This window comes from Cucumis melo, chromosome 6 (genome assembly GCF_025177605.1).
Source record: "Cucumis melo cultivar AY chromosome 6, USDA_Cmelo_AY_1.0, whole genome shotgun sequence".
Lineage (NCBI taxonomy): Eukaryota > Viridiplantae > Streptophyta > Magnoliopsida > Cucurbitales > Cucurbitaceae > Cucumis > Cucumis melo.
Window position 1 is genome coordinate 27,529,535 of NC_066862.1, and position 16,089 is coordinate 27,545,623.

General features: G+C 35.3%; 2 protein-coding genes across 22 annotated transcripts; one reads left to right on the plus strand and one right to left on the minus strand.

Annotated features, from left to right (window-relative positions):
• Positions 1-271: 271 nt before the first annotated feature.
• Positions 272-13,157, plus strand: LOC103490644 (DNA mismatch repair protein MLH3). Of its 20 annotated transcripts, XM_051086341.1 has the most exons (28): positions 283-560; positions 1,280-1,394; positions 2,452-2,503; positions 2,593-2,640; positions 3,107-3,261; positions 3,361-3,415; positions 4,354-4,411; positions 5,017-5,109; positions 5,193-5,358; positions 5,445-5,460; positions 5,559-5,776; positions 5,946-6,015; positions 6,092-6,172; positions 6,346-7,031; positions 7,140-7,348; positions 7,487-7,842; positions 7,925-8,018; positions 8,100-8,215; positions 8,815-8,885; positions 8,983-9,180; positions 9,833-9,877; positions 9,941-9,994; positions 10,080-10,186; positions 10,460-10,508; positions 10,694-10,753; positions 10,935-11,007; positions 12,493-12,578; positions 12,663-13,157. In XM_051086341.1, the coding sequence occupies exons 1-28, from the start codon at positions 505-507 to the stop codon at positions 12,840-12,842; spliced, it is 3,567 nt and encodes a 1,188-aa protein (XP_050942298.1). In that variant the 5' UTR covers positions 283-504; the 3' UTR covers positions 12,843-13,157. The 20 variants fall into 20 exon arrangements, 17 of the variants coding, with proteins under 17 accessions (XP_050942304.1, XP_050942302.1, XP_050942299.1 ...); XM_017045177.2 differs by having other exon boundaries at positions 7,140-7,842; XM_008450236.3 differs by having other exon boundaries at positions 284-641; positions 1,280-1,405; positions 7,140-7,842.
• Positions 13,158-13,705: 548 nt separating this feature from the next.
• On the minus strand, positions 13,706-15,987 carry LOC103490645 (uncharacterized). 2 transcript variants are annotated; one of them, XM_008450244.3, is made up of 6 exons: positions 15,789-15,987; positions 15,504-15,682; positions 14,918-15,002; positions 14,757-14,811; positions 14,404-14,542; positions 13,706-13,979 (listed from the first exon to the last, which is right to left on the minus strand). In XM_008450244.3, exons 2-6 carry the CDS (start codon positions 15,672-15,674, stop codon positions 13,887-13,889), a joined length of 543 nt encoding a protein of 180 aa, XP_008448466.2. In that variant the 5' UTR covers positions 15,675-15,682; positions 15,789-15,987; the 3' UTR covers positions 13,706-13,886. The 2 variants fall into 2 exon arrangements, with proteins under 2 accessions (XP_008448466.2, XP_008448467.2); XM_008450245.3 differs by having other exon boundaries at positions 15,504-15,902.
• Positions 15,988-16,089: the final 102 nt, after the last annotated feature.

A 16,089-nucleotide genomic window follows, 5' to 3' on the forward strand; every position in this document is an offset into this window, starting at 1 on the left:
AAAACACTAATTATTACCATCAACTACTATAAATACTAACTATTATAATCCATCAACACAATCAATTCATCTGTGTAAGTGTCGGCCTGAATATTTTTTATACGGTAAGTAACAATATAATGCATTTAAATGTTGTCTTAGTATTAAAAAATGATGGTTAAAAATGATTAATAATAGTTTAATTAAGTCACCATCAAATTTTTTTCCTCAGCTTGAATTTTTCTAAAACTTTTATCATCTTTGTGTCGATTGATATTTCCATGAAATAGTAAGATAAAATTGGCTAGTTTGGAGTCCAAATCATTTTATCTTAAACGGACCGACATGTCGTTCGTCCTGGCGCCACCTTGGTACCGGGAAAGTTTTTAATTACGATTTACGGCGGTATGCTCTGAATTCGACACTCGGCGCGGCCATTTTTTCATTCACTGCGGCGAAGCACAGTCGTCTCGAAAGAAGTTGGCTTCAGACTGAATACGGGTTCCGCCTCGGAGCCATCGGCACATGAGCCGGCACCGACTCATCGAAAGAAGAGCTGGCTGTGGATGCTGCGGTAACATGTGAGCATAGCTTTTGGGATTTTTGACAGAATTGGAGTAAAATTGTAGTTACAGAAGTCTTGTACGTAGGCTTTTTTGTAGGTTTGTTTCATTAAGAACTCATTGCTTTTCATGAATCTTCCTAAACTGCACAAGCAAGAGAGCAAAGCGAATATAGTCTTCATTGGCATTTTTGTTAACTTTCAATTTTGCGGAAATGCGCAGTTGTTTGGCTATTGTCGCTTTCGCATGTGCTCCTAAAAACTTGTTGAAAGAGAGCTGACGCTAAATTGTTTATAAATTTATGAAAAGAAGTGTTGTAAATCGAATATGAGAACCTTCGAAATTGCGGAATGAATTTATGTTGAAAAAAAATATTGAACTGGTTGTCTAGTTTGTTGTATTCGCGCCTTACTTTATCTCCGAGCCAAACTTCAATTTTCACATGCTTCCAAGTCCATGTTTTGTCTTTTTGACGGAATGGGAAGGCTGATATTGTCTCAAGCGAATTATACGAAAGTTAGGAATTCAAGTTTCTCTAGCCAAATTTTGCATAATTTGTCCACTCGCTCTCGCCGTTGGAACTACGTTCTGAAAAAGCAGTACAATTAATGTATTAAATTTTGGTGAAAATAATTAACTATTTATCTTTCTATTTATATGCTAATTCTCTTCCTATTCTTCTTCTTCGTCTTGTTTCTCTTTTGATGTTTTTCCTTACCGATGCACTTTAATGCTAGATGGGGACTATCAAGCCCCTGCCGAAGTCAGTTCGTAATTCTGTGCGTGCTGGCGTTATTCTCTATGATGTCACGAAGGTCGTGGAAGAGCTTGTTTATAATAGTTTGGATGCTGGTGCGTCAAAGGTATCGAGTCTAATCGTCCTTTGTATGATATTGTGCTATGTTGAGGCACGGGGTTGCTTACTTGCCCAAGTTGGAAATGTGATAGGTGATATGTTTTATGACTAATTATCAATGTTACAGTAAGTTAATCTGATCGAGAGTGTAGTAAGTTAATCTGATCGAGAGTGTGCAGAACATTAAACTTAGATATAAATCAATCTTGCTCCTAAAACAGTTTCAAGTAGTGCATTATGAACTAGAGCCTACCATGTAGTCATAGTTTACTTCTTAGTCATCCATCACTGAGTACCTTTCTTCTCTTCTACAAGAGAAAAACTACTCCTTTATGGTTTGATTTATTCTCTTTACAAAGAGGATAAATAGAGAATCAATCTAGTTACTGAACTCAGTCTATGTTTTAGTGTTCTTGTATTTCTTTGTTGTTCTTGTTTTGTGGAATCTTAATACTGTCATATTAAGCCAATTAAAGAATGATGATTAGGCATGGGCACCAAATAGTAGGCTAGGCAGATACAATAAGAGCGACGAAATCTGGTATAATATATAGTGTTTTTGCTGGTTCACCTTATTCAATATTTTAGCTTGTTTACCTTGATTTTTTCTTGCTACTTTGTTTCTTTGTGTCAGGTTGTGCGAAATCGTTCTTTGGTACTTATATTGACTTATAGAACAACATCAAAAAGCACCATTCTCATGGTGTAAAACGAAGCACCCTTTCTCTCATGTTAGCATATCCTTTTTAGTTAGTAATTGATGCACTCTTTTGTAACCACCTTTAGGTGTTTGTGGTTCTCCCCTAATTTCATTCATCAATGAAATGTTTCTGGTACCAAAAAAAAAAAAAAAAAGAAGAACAATATCAGAAATTATAAGGACGTAATTAGAACTTCTCAAAACTTCAAAAACTAAGTAGAAACAACCATCAATGTTTAGGGACTAAAATTGTTATTTTTCCATGTGAAGGTTATATATACAATTTTCTTCTAATTTGCCTGCCTTATTGTATCTTACTTACAATCTATTGTATCAATTTATGTCTTCTCCAGATTTCAATTTTCATTGGCATTGGGACATCCTATGTTAAAGTAGTGGACGATGGTTTGTGATTTTCTCAGTTCAGTACTTGTTACTTTAATTTTCTATATCAAGTTTCATACTGATACAGTGAATTTGTTATATTCTTGTAGGATCTGGTATTACTCGAGATGGGTTAGTCTTGCTCGGAGAAAGATATGGTAAAAATCTTAACTTTCTTCTTTGTGCACCGCGTATCTTACTTCATTATCATTTCCCCGTTTTTACTTTGGAATCCAGAATTGTTATGCTTGGGCTTGCAAGGGGGATGATGTTGGCAAGTGTTATAACTGGATGGGTTAGAAAAGGTTTCTTAGCTTTGATTGAGTGCAGCGTACTGAAGGGCAAGTTTAGACCAACAAATCTCTTTAAATATAACTCTAACGATATTTCCGAAAGTCTATCAGTTTTCTCAACTAACAGAAATAGTGCAAAAAAGGGCAGAATCTGTTAATGGATTTCACTGCTGCTCTTGTAAGCACTGAAAGGATGTTTTGATGTGATAATCTTATAGACAACTGGTGAAAAGTAGAACTCTAGCTATGGAAATAAGCATGTTAGCAAGTTCACAAATATTTAGTGAATTTGGATTTACTACCTTGGCCACTTTTCAATATCTTTATGCAGTGACATCAAAATTTCACGATCTCATCGACATGGATCTCAAAGGTGGAACATTTGGCTTTCGAGGAGAGGCATTGGCTTCCATTTCAGATTTGTCATTAGTGGAGATCATAACTAGAGCATGTGGGAGGGCAAATGGATATCGTAAAGTCTTAAAGGTACAGAAAGTTACAGCTATTTAATTATGGAGGCATTTATGCAAAGTTTCATATTTTGTTGTTATTTAAAGTAATTAACTTTTATTCTGTCTGTTACAGGGTTGCAAATGCTTGTATCTTGGAATTGATGATATGGAAGATTTTGGCACTACTGGTAAGTGGTAACAGTTTCATCATCTCTCGGTTACGTTAAATTGCAAAGATTGCTTATCATGCTTTAAGACCTTGCAAGTGCTTCTATCTACAGGGCAAGAGCCGGATTTTCATTTCCGGGGGGGGGGGGGGGATTCTAAACACACACACCATATAATCTCTTTTAATGGGCAAATTAGAGAGAGAACTTTAAAATTTCAACTTCTTCTTCTTTTTTTTCCTCTATAAATATAGTCTTTTAATCAACAAAGGGTATCCAATCAGCTCCTACGTATCTGGATATATATTATTATATTTCCTTCTCTGCTCCATCTCTTTGTATCTGGATTCTGGACTCTTACTTTTGTTTGCGGTTTTCTGTTCTGACCATTAGCATCATGAAAAACGTTGATGTGGTAAATCGTACCGGTTGGAACACTGGTGTGTGTGTGGTAAAACGTAATTATATGGGATGTAGATCCAATTTTGGTTTTAAAATTTTTGTAATTATTCTTTCAGTTATCTGATCTGTAGTTCTGAAGTATATATGGGTTCACAAAATTACCATCATTTGTAAGAAATAGTTTGATTGTAATATTTGTACCTTGATGCAGTGCATTGATTAACCGTTCATTATACTGATACAAGGAGGGAAAACAAATGTGGGGAGTTTAGTATGACATACAGTGAAGGGATGATGGATATGTCTTTTAGTAGGTAGATTTTCACTTGGATGGGAGCAAGGCAACTATCGGTTTCACTGAACTTTCTGTTGAACTAGACTGGCAATGAAAAAATAGTTGAAACTATATGCATCTTATTATGGTGTGCTCCAAATACTTCTAAACACTTGCAATTACAACTGGAAAAAAATTATTTTCTCCTTTGTTATATTCTATTCTTGCAAATACATCTTAAGGCCATACTGAATCAGGGTTCTTTCATCTTTTTCTTTTGTAGTTATTGTTCGAGATCTGTTTTACAACCAACCAGTTCGAAGGAAACATATGCAATCCAGGTCTTAATTTCTTCTAACTTTTTTATTCCTTTTTGTATAATAAACAATTTTTTTTAGTGAAAAGGAGAATTCAAGAGTTGACCTATGGATAAGGCAAGTTCTTATGATGAGAAAGAAGATAATAGATTGCAATCATAGTTTAAGAAAGCTAAAAAGCCAGAAGGAAATATACAGGGCCTTGTCAGAATGAAGTTTAAAGTATGTGTTTAAGGAACATCAAAAACTTGCCTTGTTAAAGTTTGTAATGCACACTTTGGTAGCATGTTCTTGAGAAATAGAAATCAAACACCAATATTTAATTCCTTTCACATATTTTTTAAATTATTTCTTTCATACTTGTTAATACAATGATAACTGCCAGTTTTAGGCGTTCAGTGCCTCAATTTTTATATTTAAAATTAATTGATGAAAAATACAATTTTTTCCTCATAAATTATAATTTTTCTTTTATTTTGATACTCTAAGTATGATTGTTCTCAAAATGTAAATTTTTAAAATACTTTCATAAACCAAACGGACCTTAACCTTTTAGCTGCTGTAAAATGAAATCTTATATTGCATTTTATGGACGTGTGAAATTTCATTTTGCATAATGGAACTTGAAGCCCCAAGAAGGTCTTGCATGCAGTCAAGAAATGTGTAGTTCGAACTGCCCTTGTACATTCTAAAGTTTCCTTCAAAATTGTAGATAGTGAAAGGTATATCAACGTTTAATACAGGTTGAAGTTGAAATGTCAAGTTTTTATGTCAGTGTTTTCACAATTTTATTTCTCTGATGTAGTGAGAGTATTCTTCTTTGCACGGATCCCTCTCCTTCTCCTTTATCACTTTTGAGAAGTGGGTTTGGTAGTGAGGTTTCCAGGTCTCTCCATGAATTAAAAATCGGTGGTGGGGACTTAAAGCTATCAGGCTATATATGCAGTCCGTTTGACAATTTCAGTATCAAGGTATGATTATTTTCTTGATGTCACAAAAGAAGGCTTATTCTGCTTTTTGATATTTCATTATTTTTTATAAGTTGTTTTTATGGCAGGGTGTTCAATATGTCTGTATCCACACCATTCTGTAATTTCTTTAAATCTATGGTGATTGGTGGGTGGATAGGATTCAGTATTTTATGAAATTGTTTGGACCTCAGCAGGGACAGATATTAACAGGCGATTCATTTGCAAGGGCCAAATTCATAAATTACTTAATCAACTGGCCGGTAGATTTATGAGCCTGGATCCACAGACTGACCTTGTCTTTCACAGAAGGAAGAGAAGCAGGTCTGAAGCAAATCCTGCTTATGTTTTAAATTTAGAGTGCCCTGTATCTTTCTACGATCTAACATTTGAATCATCCAAGACCTTTGTTCAGTTTAAGGTAATTCTTGTTCTCCAAACACTAGTTCATTCATTTATCCTCTGTTCCTTTATTTAATATGAAATATGAAATGCTTTTGTTTGATCACATTTTAATTGTTCGGTAGAATTCTTTCCTTAGACCCTTTTATCCAATCCCTTCTGATTTCCTTCTGTCTTGATTTGCAAAGGACTGGACCCCAATACTTACCTTCATTGAAGAGGCCATTCAACAATTTTGGAAGGAAAAATATAATTGTGGTATACATTTAGCCATATCTTCACATCGTAGTCATTGTTCATAAGCACTGTTTGAAGTTTTATTTTGCACTTTCAGGAAAATCTGTGGTCCATTCAGCCCCCATAGTTGGAGATGAGCTGTGGAAGGATGAAGATAACACGATTTCAACAAAATCAAGTACTTTTAAGTTGAACTTTCGTCTTCGATCTCACTTTTGATTTATGAAATGATTTATTCTTAATGTGAAAATGTCTCCATTTATTATCTGCACAGACACTTCCCCATGAGAAGTATACTCAGACCGTGCAAACTTGCAGTATAAAAATGACCTGGTTCAATTTTTGTTTCAGATGATATTCTATCTGTGAAGAAGAACAGAATGCAAAGCTGCCAGGCTTCCCTCATTGATATGTTTTCACCATCAGTCATGTTCACAAAACATGATGACATCTTGTCCTATAGGTTTTGTGACAAAAAGGCACGTGAGAGTTCACACACAAGTTCAATTGAATTTGATGACGGTGATCACCATCTAGCTAAGATGCAATTTAGTCACCAAGCCGGTCATTTCCCAAAATCATGGGATACTCCCTTGGCAAAATGCTCAACTACAGCTGTCCGAAACAATGACCATTACCAATTGGTACCTGAATTTCCTTTTGTATCTGAAGGCTCCTTTTTGGATAGAAGGCTGAATTCTCCAAAAGGATGTGATGACATTGTTGAGGAGAATATCTTCTGTTCAGATTTTAAAGGTCAATCATCTAAAATGCATATCGATATGATCACTGGGTCTGCCGAAAGTACACCATCTTCTTACTTTCATGAAATTAGCTATGATGATTGTATCTTCATGGGTAACAAACCTTCACTTACGGGATGCTCCTCAATGAGCAGTTTTCATCCGTACATTCAAAATGATGTCATCGACAGAACCCAAATGCAAGGAATGCTTGATGATGAAGTTGATATTATGAAACTTGATGCTTACATCAAGGGTTCTGATTTTTGTGCCGGATCCTCATTGCATGCTGAGGTATGCTCTCTGACCTATTAGGGCTAACAATTTATGAATTTCTCAAGATATAAATTTCTATCTAAAATTATTTGATCTAATTTGTATATCTTTATGGCATTGGACAAGCATATGCAGATGTTTTTGTCAAGTTATCAGACCAGAAATTCCCCAAATGCTCACATGACTTCAAAATCCATATTAGCTACAGAATGGGATGTTGATTGCTTCAGTGTTAGGGATGAGGTCGAAAGGAGCTGGAGATCTAGAGATAGGACACCCTTCAAGCAGTTGGTGGATGATGATGAAAAGGGCTGCCGATTTGATTATGATATCATGTTGAGTAGCTCCAAAAAAAATAATTACAAGTCAAGTTACACCGATAGTGCAATGATAGTTGATGATGTTTTTGATACTAGAGAAAACCTTGGTAACTTCCTTAAAAAGTCAAATAATTTTGAACATTCTTCTCCTAGGAGTCCTGATATGCACTCCCGTCAGAAGTATTTTTCCAATTGGAGATTGCCTGAAAGAGATTGTGAAAAGGCTTATGGAAGCTCAGAACCTAAGTTTGGACATCAAGCTTTTAAACAGAAGTACTGTTCTGTTGAAAGGCCTAGAAGAGGCAAATCGGCTCCACCTTTTTACAAAAGAAAGACGAGTTTCTATTGCCTGGACCAACAGAAGGCAGAAAGGCCTAATGCCGCTAGTTTCTATTGCCTGAACGAAGGAAAAGCTGATCAGTCTAGTGCCTCTAGTTTCTATTGCATGGACCAGGGGAAAGTTGAAAAGCTTAAGGCATCGGTCTTCCTTGACAGCCCACCCCATTTAGGTATTAATTATTTATAAAGTAATAGCCTGTAAGATGTCACTGATGAATTACTAACTTTGTAGCTACTGCCTGGCATGTACAGAACCAGTTGAGCTGAGAGATTCCGAACATGTCTCTGGTACTAGTAATCAATATGTTAAGCCTTTTCCTGTTGATGACTTATTGGTTGAAACCAGGTAGAGAGCAAAACCTTTCCCCTGTCAATTTAAAATTTGAGATTTTTGTTTGAATATAAAGAACCTCTTCCTCACTTCCAGATCTTCCAGAACAGATACGATAAAGATGTCTGCTATTATAGGAAATGGTGAGGAGAAACAAGGAGAGATCTCCAAGCAGTCCCAATCCGATGTTAAGGTTACTGAAAGTGCTATAGGTATACCATGTATACTAAACTGATTATTTATTTGTTCTTATTGGACTTGGGAAAACGAGATTTCAATATCTTTTGAGGGGATTGATATTGAGGGATTTTATCTGATCAGGAAAACATTGAAAGAATCTTGTGCTGTTAATCTCTTCTGATGCAGGTTTAGTAGATTTATGTTTATCATCATTGATATAACAATGTTTAATCAGGATGCTTTAATTAAATCGATCATCAAGAATAGTCCCTACAGCTACATTATATAGCATGCCACACTGGTACATAATTTTGTTGTCCTCAAATATTGAGTTTTTAGACTGAGAAATTATATTTATAGTGTGTCGATTATATAAATAGTTGTGTTTGAATTAGTCATTTACATCTTTTAATTATTTTTAGATGTTCTTTCCTTTTATAATTAGTTTCCTTGTTAGTATTTCACGTGTTATATTTACCCATTATTTGGTCCCTTTTGAAGAAAAAGAGAAAATTGTTATTATTTCTCCAAAAATAACACAGCTAACTTTTATAGTTAGCATATTAGTGATTTTTTTAATATCCTCCAATACTTTTTGAATGGCATAGATTTGACCCTATTTCATTTCCAGAATTATGCTCAAAGGAAACTCAAGAGTCCTCAGATCTATGGATCAAATGGAAAAATTGCTGTCCAACTACAGTTAAGTTAGAAACTTGATTTTCTTTCTTTTATTTGATACGAGGCTTTGTTTTATTTATTTGAGTGATATTTAATAGTTTTTCCTTGTTGATTTCAGAGAAATGAGGATTCACATGCTTTTGACGATGAAGTTAGCATACTTGATATCTCTTCAGGGTTCCTATCGCTTGCTAGCAATTCCTTAGTTCCAGACTTGATCGATAAAAATTTCCTTGAAAATGCAAAAGTTCTTCTACAGCTAGACAAGAAATTCATTCCAGTTGTTTCTGGTGGAATTTTGGCTGTTATTGATCAGGTTAGTTCAATCCCTATAGGTTCATTCACTTCAGGTGGTTTTGTGTTTTTGTTCACTTTTCTATCTATTGTAGCTGGGCTATCAGATTTGATTTTGGGTTCTGGTGATCCTAAAGGCCCTGCTACTTTACTTCATGGAACAATGTAGTTGGTGGCCAAGGGTTAGCTTGTGTGATTTGTAAGAATGCTGCAAGATCTCTTATCTGATCTTCTTGGATCAAAAGAAACAATAGGGTTGTCCATTTTTTTTCCTGTCTGATAAGTACATGCATCTTACCATTTGGAAACCATATACAGGGCATATACCTTTCTGTTGGAATGTTCTTCATAAGTTACTTTTAATGATTCGTTCTTTCTTGTTAATTTAGATTTAAAGTGTTTTCTCATTTTGGTCTCATGGTATGGTGTGTATCTTATCTGCACTTCTTTTGGTTTTGTCCTATTGAAAGTTAATGGAGGTTTCAGTCTATACATATACTCTTAGTTACAATTATTATTTCTAATAAGGTTGTCTATGTGTATTTTCATCCATTTCTTTGGGTACTCATGCCTCGTTATTCCTCTTACACTCTATATACATTATGTGTAAACCAATTGACAAGTCTTCTAGGTGCGGGGTTTGGTAATGATGTTGAAATGGTGCTTTTCTACAGCATGCTGCAGATGAAAGAATCCGACTTGAAGATCTTCGTCAAAAGGTAATCAAAATTTGTTTGGTGAACTAGTTCTTTGTGATTTCTATTAAAGCCATATGTACACAGCTGTTGTCCGGTGAAGCAAAGACTACAGCCTATCTAGATGCTGAACACGAGCTGGTAAATTTTGTTTTCTGTTTTCTAGTCTTGATCTGTCATGCTTTGATTTAAAGGATAAATTTATCCTGCTGTTTGATTACTACAGGCACTGCCAGAGATTGGTTACCAGTTGCTGTATAACTATGCTGATCAGGTTAAAGAGTGGGGTTGGATCTGTAATATTCATGCTCAAGATTCAAAATCCTTCCGAAGGTATCCTGTATGACTCCCTAGAACCTTCTAAACTGTCCTTTTCCTCTCTTGCTATGCTAAGCTAAAAAGCTACTTAGTATGCTAAAGAGAGGGAAGGGCAACAACTCCTAATCCATCGGGAAACCTATGTATTTTCCTTGGTAACTAGGTGAAACATTGCCTAAGGTAGTTTCTTTTGATTTTGATTAAAAAGAAAAATTGAGAGATAAGGGGTTTGTCTGTTTTGCCAGTACTGCTCAAGTTTGCCACATTAATATTTGGTTCTCTGTGCAGCAATTTGAACATCCTACACAAGCAGGAAACGGTCATCACGCTAATGGCAGTTAATCACCGTCTTCCTTGCTTCTATAATTATTACATTCAACTTTGCGAAACCAAACCATGCGAACTGTAATAAATCATTTATTGCATGCTTCAAATTTGTAACAAATTTATATCTTTTTTTAGAATTCCAGTTCATGTGTTCGTGTTATATATTTATATAAACATTTTGTGTATGCATAATAGGTACCATGCATATTAGGGGTTAATTTATCTGATGTAGATCTTCTGGAGTTTCTTCATCAGGTAACTGAGGCCCTTGCACTCTAATACAAATTTTAGTTGTTTTATTCAGATATTAATTTTATTCTGTTGTATTGTTCCTTAAACACCTGAAAAATTTGGCAAATGATGCTGTCCTACATGTATAAGCTTGCTAAGGTTTTTTTTATAAATAAATAAATAAATTTATTTTTGGGATCGAAAGCTTGCTGATACAGATGGCTCATCAACGATGCCACCATCCGTACTTCGAGTTCTTAATTCAAAGGCCTGCAGAGGTACATGCTTAAACTTGTGTAATATTTACAAATACTATGAATCATTGGAAATTAGATGCTGCGTGGATGAGACTGACTTAAGCTTTTCTGTATGGTATTCTTTTTTGTTTTGTCTTTTATTTTTTTGAAATATGATATGACACGTTTCATTTGAGGGAATGAAAAGAGACTGATGCTAAAAAAACAAGGATACAGGAAACAAAGATAAACACAGAGACAAAAAAAATACCAAAACATCAAAAAATACCATTTGGAAGTAGAGATGAAGGCGTTCCAGCAAGTATACATATCCTAAAATGAAAGCCCTTCGAGTCTCTAGGAAAGAGAACACCAAGCAGAAGACTTGAGACGAGCCAAATCAATAGGAGCATAAGGAACTTAACTGCTTGAGCAGAATTTTGAAAAATATGTTGATTTCTTTCTAACCAGAGATTAGAAAGAATGTCCTTCGCACCATTAACCCAAATTAAGTATGCTTTTGAGTTCTATCAAATGCCACATAGAAGTTCACATTTGCCTTCCAAGAATCAGAGAAAACCAAAAGAAGATGTGATTGAGATATTCTCTTTGAAACATAAGGAGCACACTGATAGTAAAAGACTGACAAATCTTTTTTCTGCTAAATTTCTGCCGAATTGCTACTACCATTTAAGATGATCCGAATGAATACATTGGTTTTCTTTGGAAATTTTTACTTCCAAATTGCTTTAGATAAGGCATTGTCAACAGTTGTTAAAGAAGCCAAGTAAAAAGATAAGGATTTCACCAAAAACAATCGTGAAGGTTTAAGAGCTCAAAATTGAGCATCACCCCATGTTTTCTTATGGGAAAGGAAGAGAGGTTGGAAAGAAGATTCTGAAACTCAAACACTTCTTCATCCTTCAAGAGTCTCCTGATATTCCATGAAGATGTCCGAACATCTTTCAACCCACGTCGTGGGGAGAAGGGTCGTTTATTGTGGCATCGGGGAAGTGGCATAGTATAATTTTTAGGGGCTAGACAAGGATGCTAGTGAGGTGTGGTCCCTTATTTGCTTCCACGTTTCTTTGTGGGGGTCTGATTTGAAAACCTTTTGTAATTATTCTATAGGTGCTTGCAGGTGAAGGTGCTTTTGCAGGCGAGTTTTTTTGTATGGCCGTGTATTCTTTCATTTCTCGATAAAGTCATTATTCTTAAAATTATCAAAAAGAAAAGTTGAGATATCTAGAAAAGAAAAAACTGCCCCCATTTTGTATTAACTCATGGCCTCTATGGGCTAAACAACCCATTGCTTTTGTAGGCCAAACAAACTCATTGGAACCATGTATGCCAATAATAACTTGCCATAAGTCTTCAAACCATTTGATGCAACTTCCCTGCTTTTCTCATTTCCGAGCCATTTGAAAACAACAATCTGTTGACTGCTAGTTCCACTGCCATGTGTGTATTTTCATTTTCATGTGGATCTTTCACTGAAAACTTAATATTTGATAATTTTTTAATCAGGTGCAATTATGTTTGGAGACTCTTTGTTACCTTCGGAGTGCTCCCTTATCGTTGAAGAACTGAAGCAGACTTCTCTATGTTTCCAAGTGAGTGAATACATTTCGAACCTCCATGGGGGTTGGAGGAGGAAATGACTAGTAATTGACAAGTGTGAGATGTTAAATGTACAGTGCGCCCATGGACGGCCAACGACGGTACCTCTTGTGGACTTGGAGGCATTGCATAAGCAGATAAAGGAGCTGGAAATACATGGCAAAAGTGGTTCAAATGGAACGTGGAATGGTCTGGGACGACACGAGCTGAGCATAGAAAGGATGTTGCAGCGCTTGAGTTCGGCTGAAGGTTTATAATACTCTTGGGAAATGCTGCCCTTTCATCGAGGAGACTAATTGCCCAGGAGGTGGAGTAAATAGCAGCATACAGAGTAGATTGGATTGAGTAGCATTTTTAGACGATGCATACAAGCAATAGTTGGGGACGATGATTTGTTAAAAAAAGGCAGTGTTTCTGTAGTTCAAGTATCCTTGGAGTTTTGGTTGTAATTCTTACAATAAACTGTTATCTACGCTCCATCTAAATAAATTCTTTTGAAACATTGTAAATAAAGCTAAATGTTTCTTAAAAGAATATTGGTCCAATCAGATGATTTGGTCTGGTTCTTGAAATTGCATTATCAAAATTGCCTATTGAAGCAATAAGGGAGCCGAGTCGATACGTTGAATTTAGTTCAGATTATGCTTTTGAAATATTAGTCAATTTTTCTACAATGAAGTAATTAAATTAGAGGTAAATAATGATGTTTATGTTGTTTTCTTATTAGGGAAATGTAGGGATGAAGACTCAACCTCCCATTTCAAGAAAATGAATAGATGTTTTACAAGTCAAGTTTAGCTCCAATAAATAAATACTTAATTTTTAAGTTTTATTTTGATGGACAAAAAGTATCTCAAGAAAATGAATATATTTCCTACACGATAAGCTAAGTTTTACTTTATGGATAAATAATTAGTAGTTTGCATAGATAACAAAAGTAAATAAAAGAGAAAGGAAGTGAAAAAAATATTATATGGATCTTGATCGAACCTCAATTATTGTATTGAAAACAAATTTTGACAATGGTTTAGTTTTTTGGTTTTATATATTAAATTCGTTCTACTAACATTTAAGATTTAAATCATAATGAATGTATTCTTTAGAAAGGAAAGACACAAAATAAAACTTAAATGTATGAAAATAGAAAAATGAATTGAGGAATATTTAAACAAGAAATCAATGGAAGAGGAAAATATCATCATGATATACAACTAAAATTAATACATTTACATACGTGACTAAAAGATAGAAATTGAGTTGGCAAATTCACATGATACACAGGAGCTACGATTGCCATCGCCTTATGAACAAGCATCTCCATTTTTATCATCACCGGTAGCGGTACATAAAGCCTTCCAGATAGGGACCAGCATTTTCACCGGTGGACGTAATTCCTACAAAGAGGAAGAATATTTTTCAAAAATAAGTGGGATGAAAGAACACACCTCTGAATTTAAGGTTGATTATACTAGCCTATGCCAATTAAGCTATGCTCATTCTCGGACAAAAAAGAAGAATATTTTCGAACCCCATAAACAAAATGTAATGAAATGATTACCGGAGCCATAGGTCTATTCAAACAAATAGATTACTGAATCTGCATTTGTGTAAAAGGTGGGGATAAGCAAACTCGCATACTAGGACAAGTTATTCACAATATCAATATAGCCTTGTTTCTTAACTGGGTCTAATGGAAGCCTAACTTGTGACCAAAATAATAATTTATTCTACATTTTCTTTCTTCATCATTAATGCCACATCATTATCATACATGGTTCAAGGGACAGGCCATAACATTTAAATAAACTGTAAAATTACCTTGAAAACCAACAATAGTTCGTCTTCCCCTTGTACAATCAAGGACAGACTCCAGTAACAAGTAACTGGAGTTAGGCATTCAAGGAGAACTGGTTTTAAAATTTTATCAACAGGCACAAACCGACGAAGGACTTTTCCACTACAATAAGAGACAAGAACATAGTAAGCACCGAGGAGAATCTGCGACAGTAACATGCGAGGGGTGGCCATGTTGAAGCATAAAAGTTTAAGATAAAGTATTGCAGAACTAAGGATATCAAACCTCAGAGGATTATCAAATCAAAATAACAAACATCAATGACCAATGTGAGTTTCATTGGAAAGGAAGAAGTTGGACGCCAAAGAAAAGTTACCTACGAAAGTGAGTTTCAAGTTGGACTCCAAAATTTGGCATAACCATAACACTCTCTGCACATTTAGAAAGTCCCCATCCGTCAAAAGGATTTGATAACAGCACATATTCAAATTTCAGATTTAGGAAGCAATAAGGCAGAGATCTTCCACAATTTTTCACCTTTCTCAACCCTTCCCTTGAACAACTTCTTGAAAAAGAATACATTCAAGACCAAGCACCATAAGGCAACAAAGATCGACTGGCCCTGTTAAACACAGAGTCAATGATAATGCACTGAGAAAAACTTCAACAGATTTCTAAGAATGCTGTTCGAATATCAAAAGCAATCCTATTTATTGATACATTTAGTTCAGTTCATGTATATATTTTGGCAGTTCGGCTAAATCGTATCAATGAACAGTGAAACTCTTTAGTGGAAGGTTTTCTTAACAATGACTCAAATGTACAAACTATAGAACAGGAACGGAAGGTCGTGTAATGCAACTGATAATCAAAAGCCATAAATTGAACAATATAGAACAACTACAAACAGATTTCGAAAATGGAAAGCCAAAAAAAAAAAAAAAAAAAAGGTGACAAAAGAAACAGAAAGAATTACATCAAATCTTTAGATTGAGTATCATCCTTTGTAAACACACACACACACACACATACATGAATTCTTAGTAAAACTTCAAATACAAAAATGATTTTTAAGCCTATAAATACTGCTTGTACCTATGAATTTCTCGGAACAACAAATTACCTTGAGTAGGAAAAAACAGAAGGCAAGGGCTGCAAAAACGCAGAAGAGGAAACCCTTTTCAGCAGTCGTATTCCTAAGAACAACAACGTGGTGGACGTGGACTGCTTCAGAAGGCCATTTACAGTCGGAAAAGTAGCCATATCTCCGATCCGAAATGGAAAACTTGGCCATTTAGCATTCTTCAAAATGTTCGAGGAAGAAGATCAAGATATGAGGAATAATCCATATTATCGAGGCAATTGAGAATTGTAAAAAGAAGTTGAAACTTGAAATTGATGGTGTGACCTGAAGAAGATTGATATGAGGTTGAGTAATAGTGATTGCTGGACGAGAGAGCTCTCGTAGACCGCCGCCAACCCTTCCCGCTTCGCCACCGGAGTAATCCAGAATTGTAGTTCCCCCGCCGGTGGGAAATGGATAGCCCAATCGCATTTCATTTTCTTCATTGGGCCCTCTCAGGCCCAACTAACCTTAACACACTTTTTGGGCTTTAGACTGGGCCACACCATACTGTCCATTTTTCTTTATTATAGAAACGTTCAGAGAAAAGAGCTAGTTTTTGTGAAATTTTCACTAATGTTGTAAA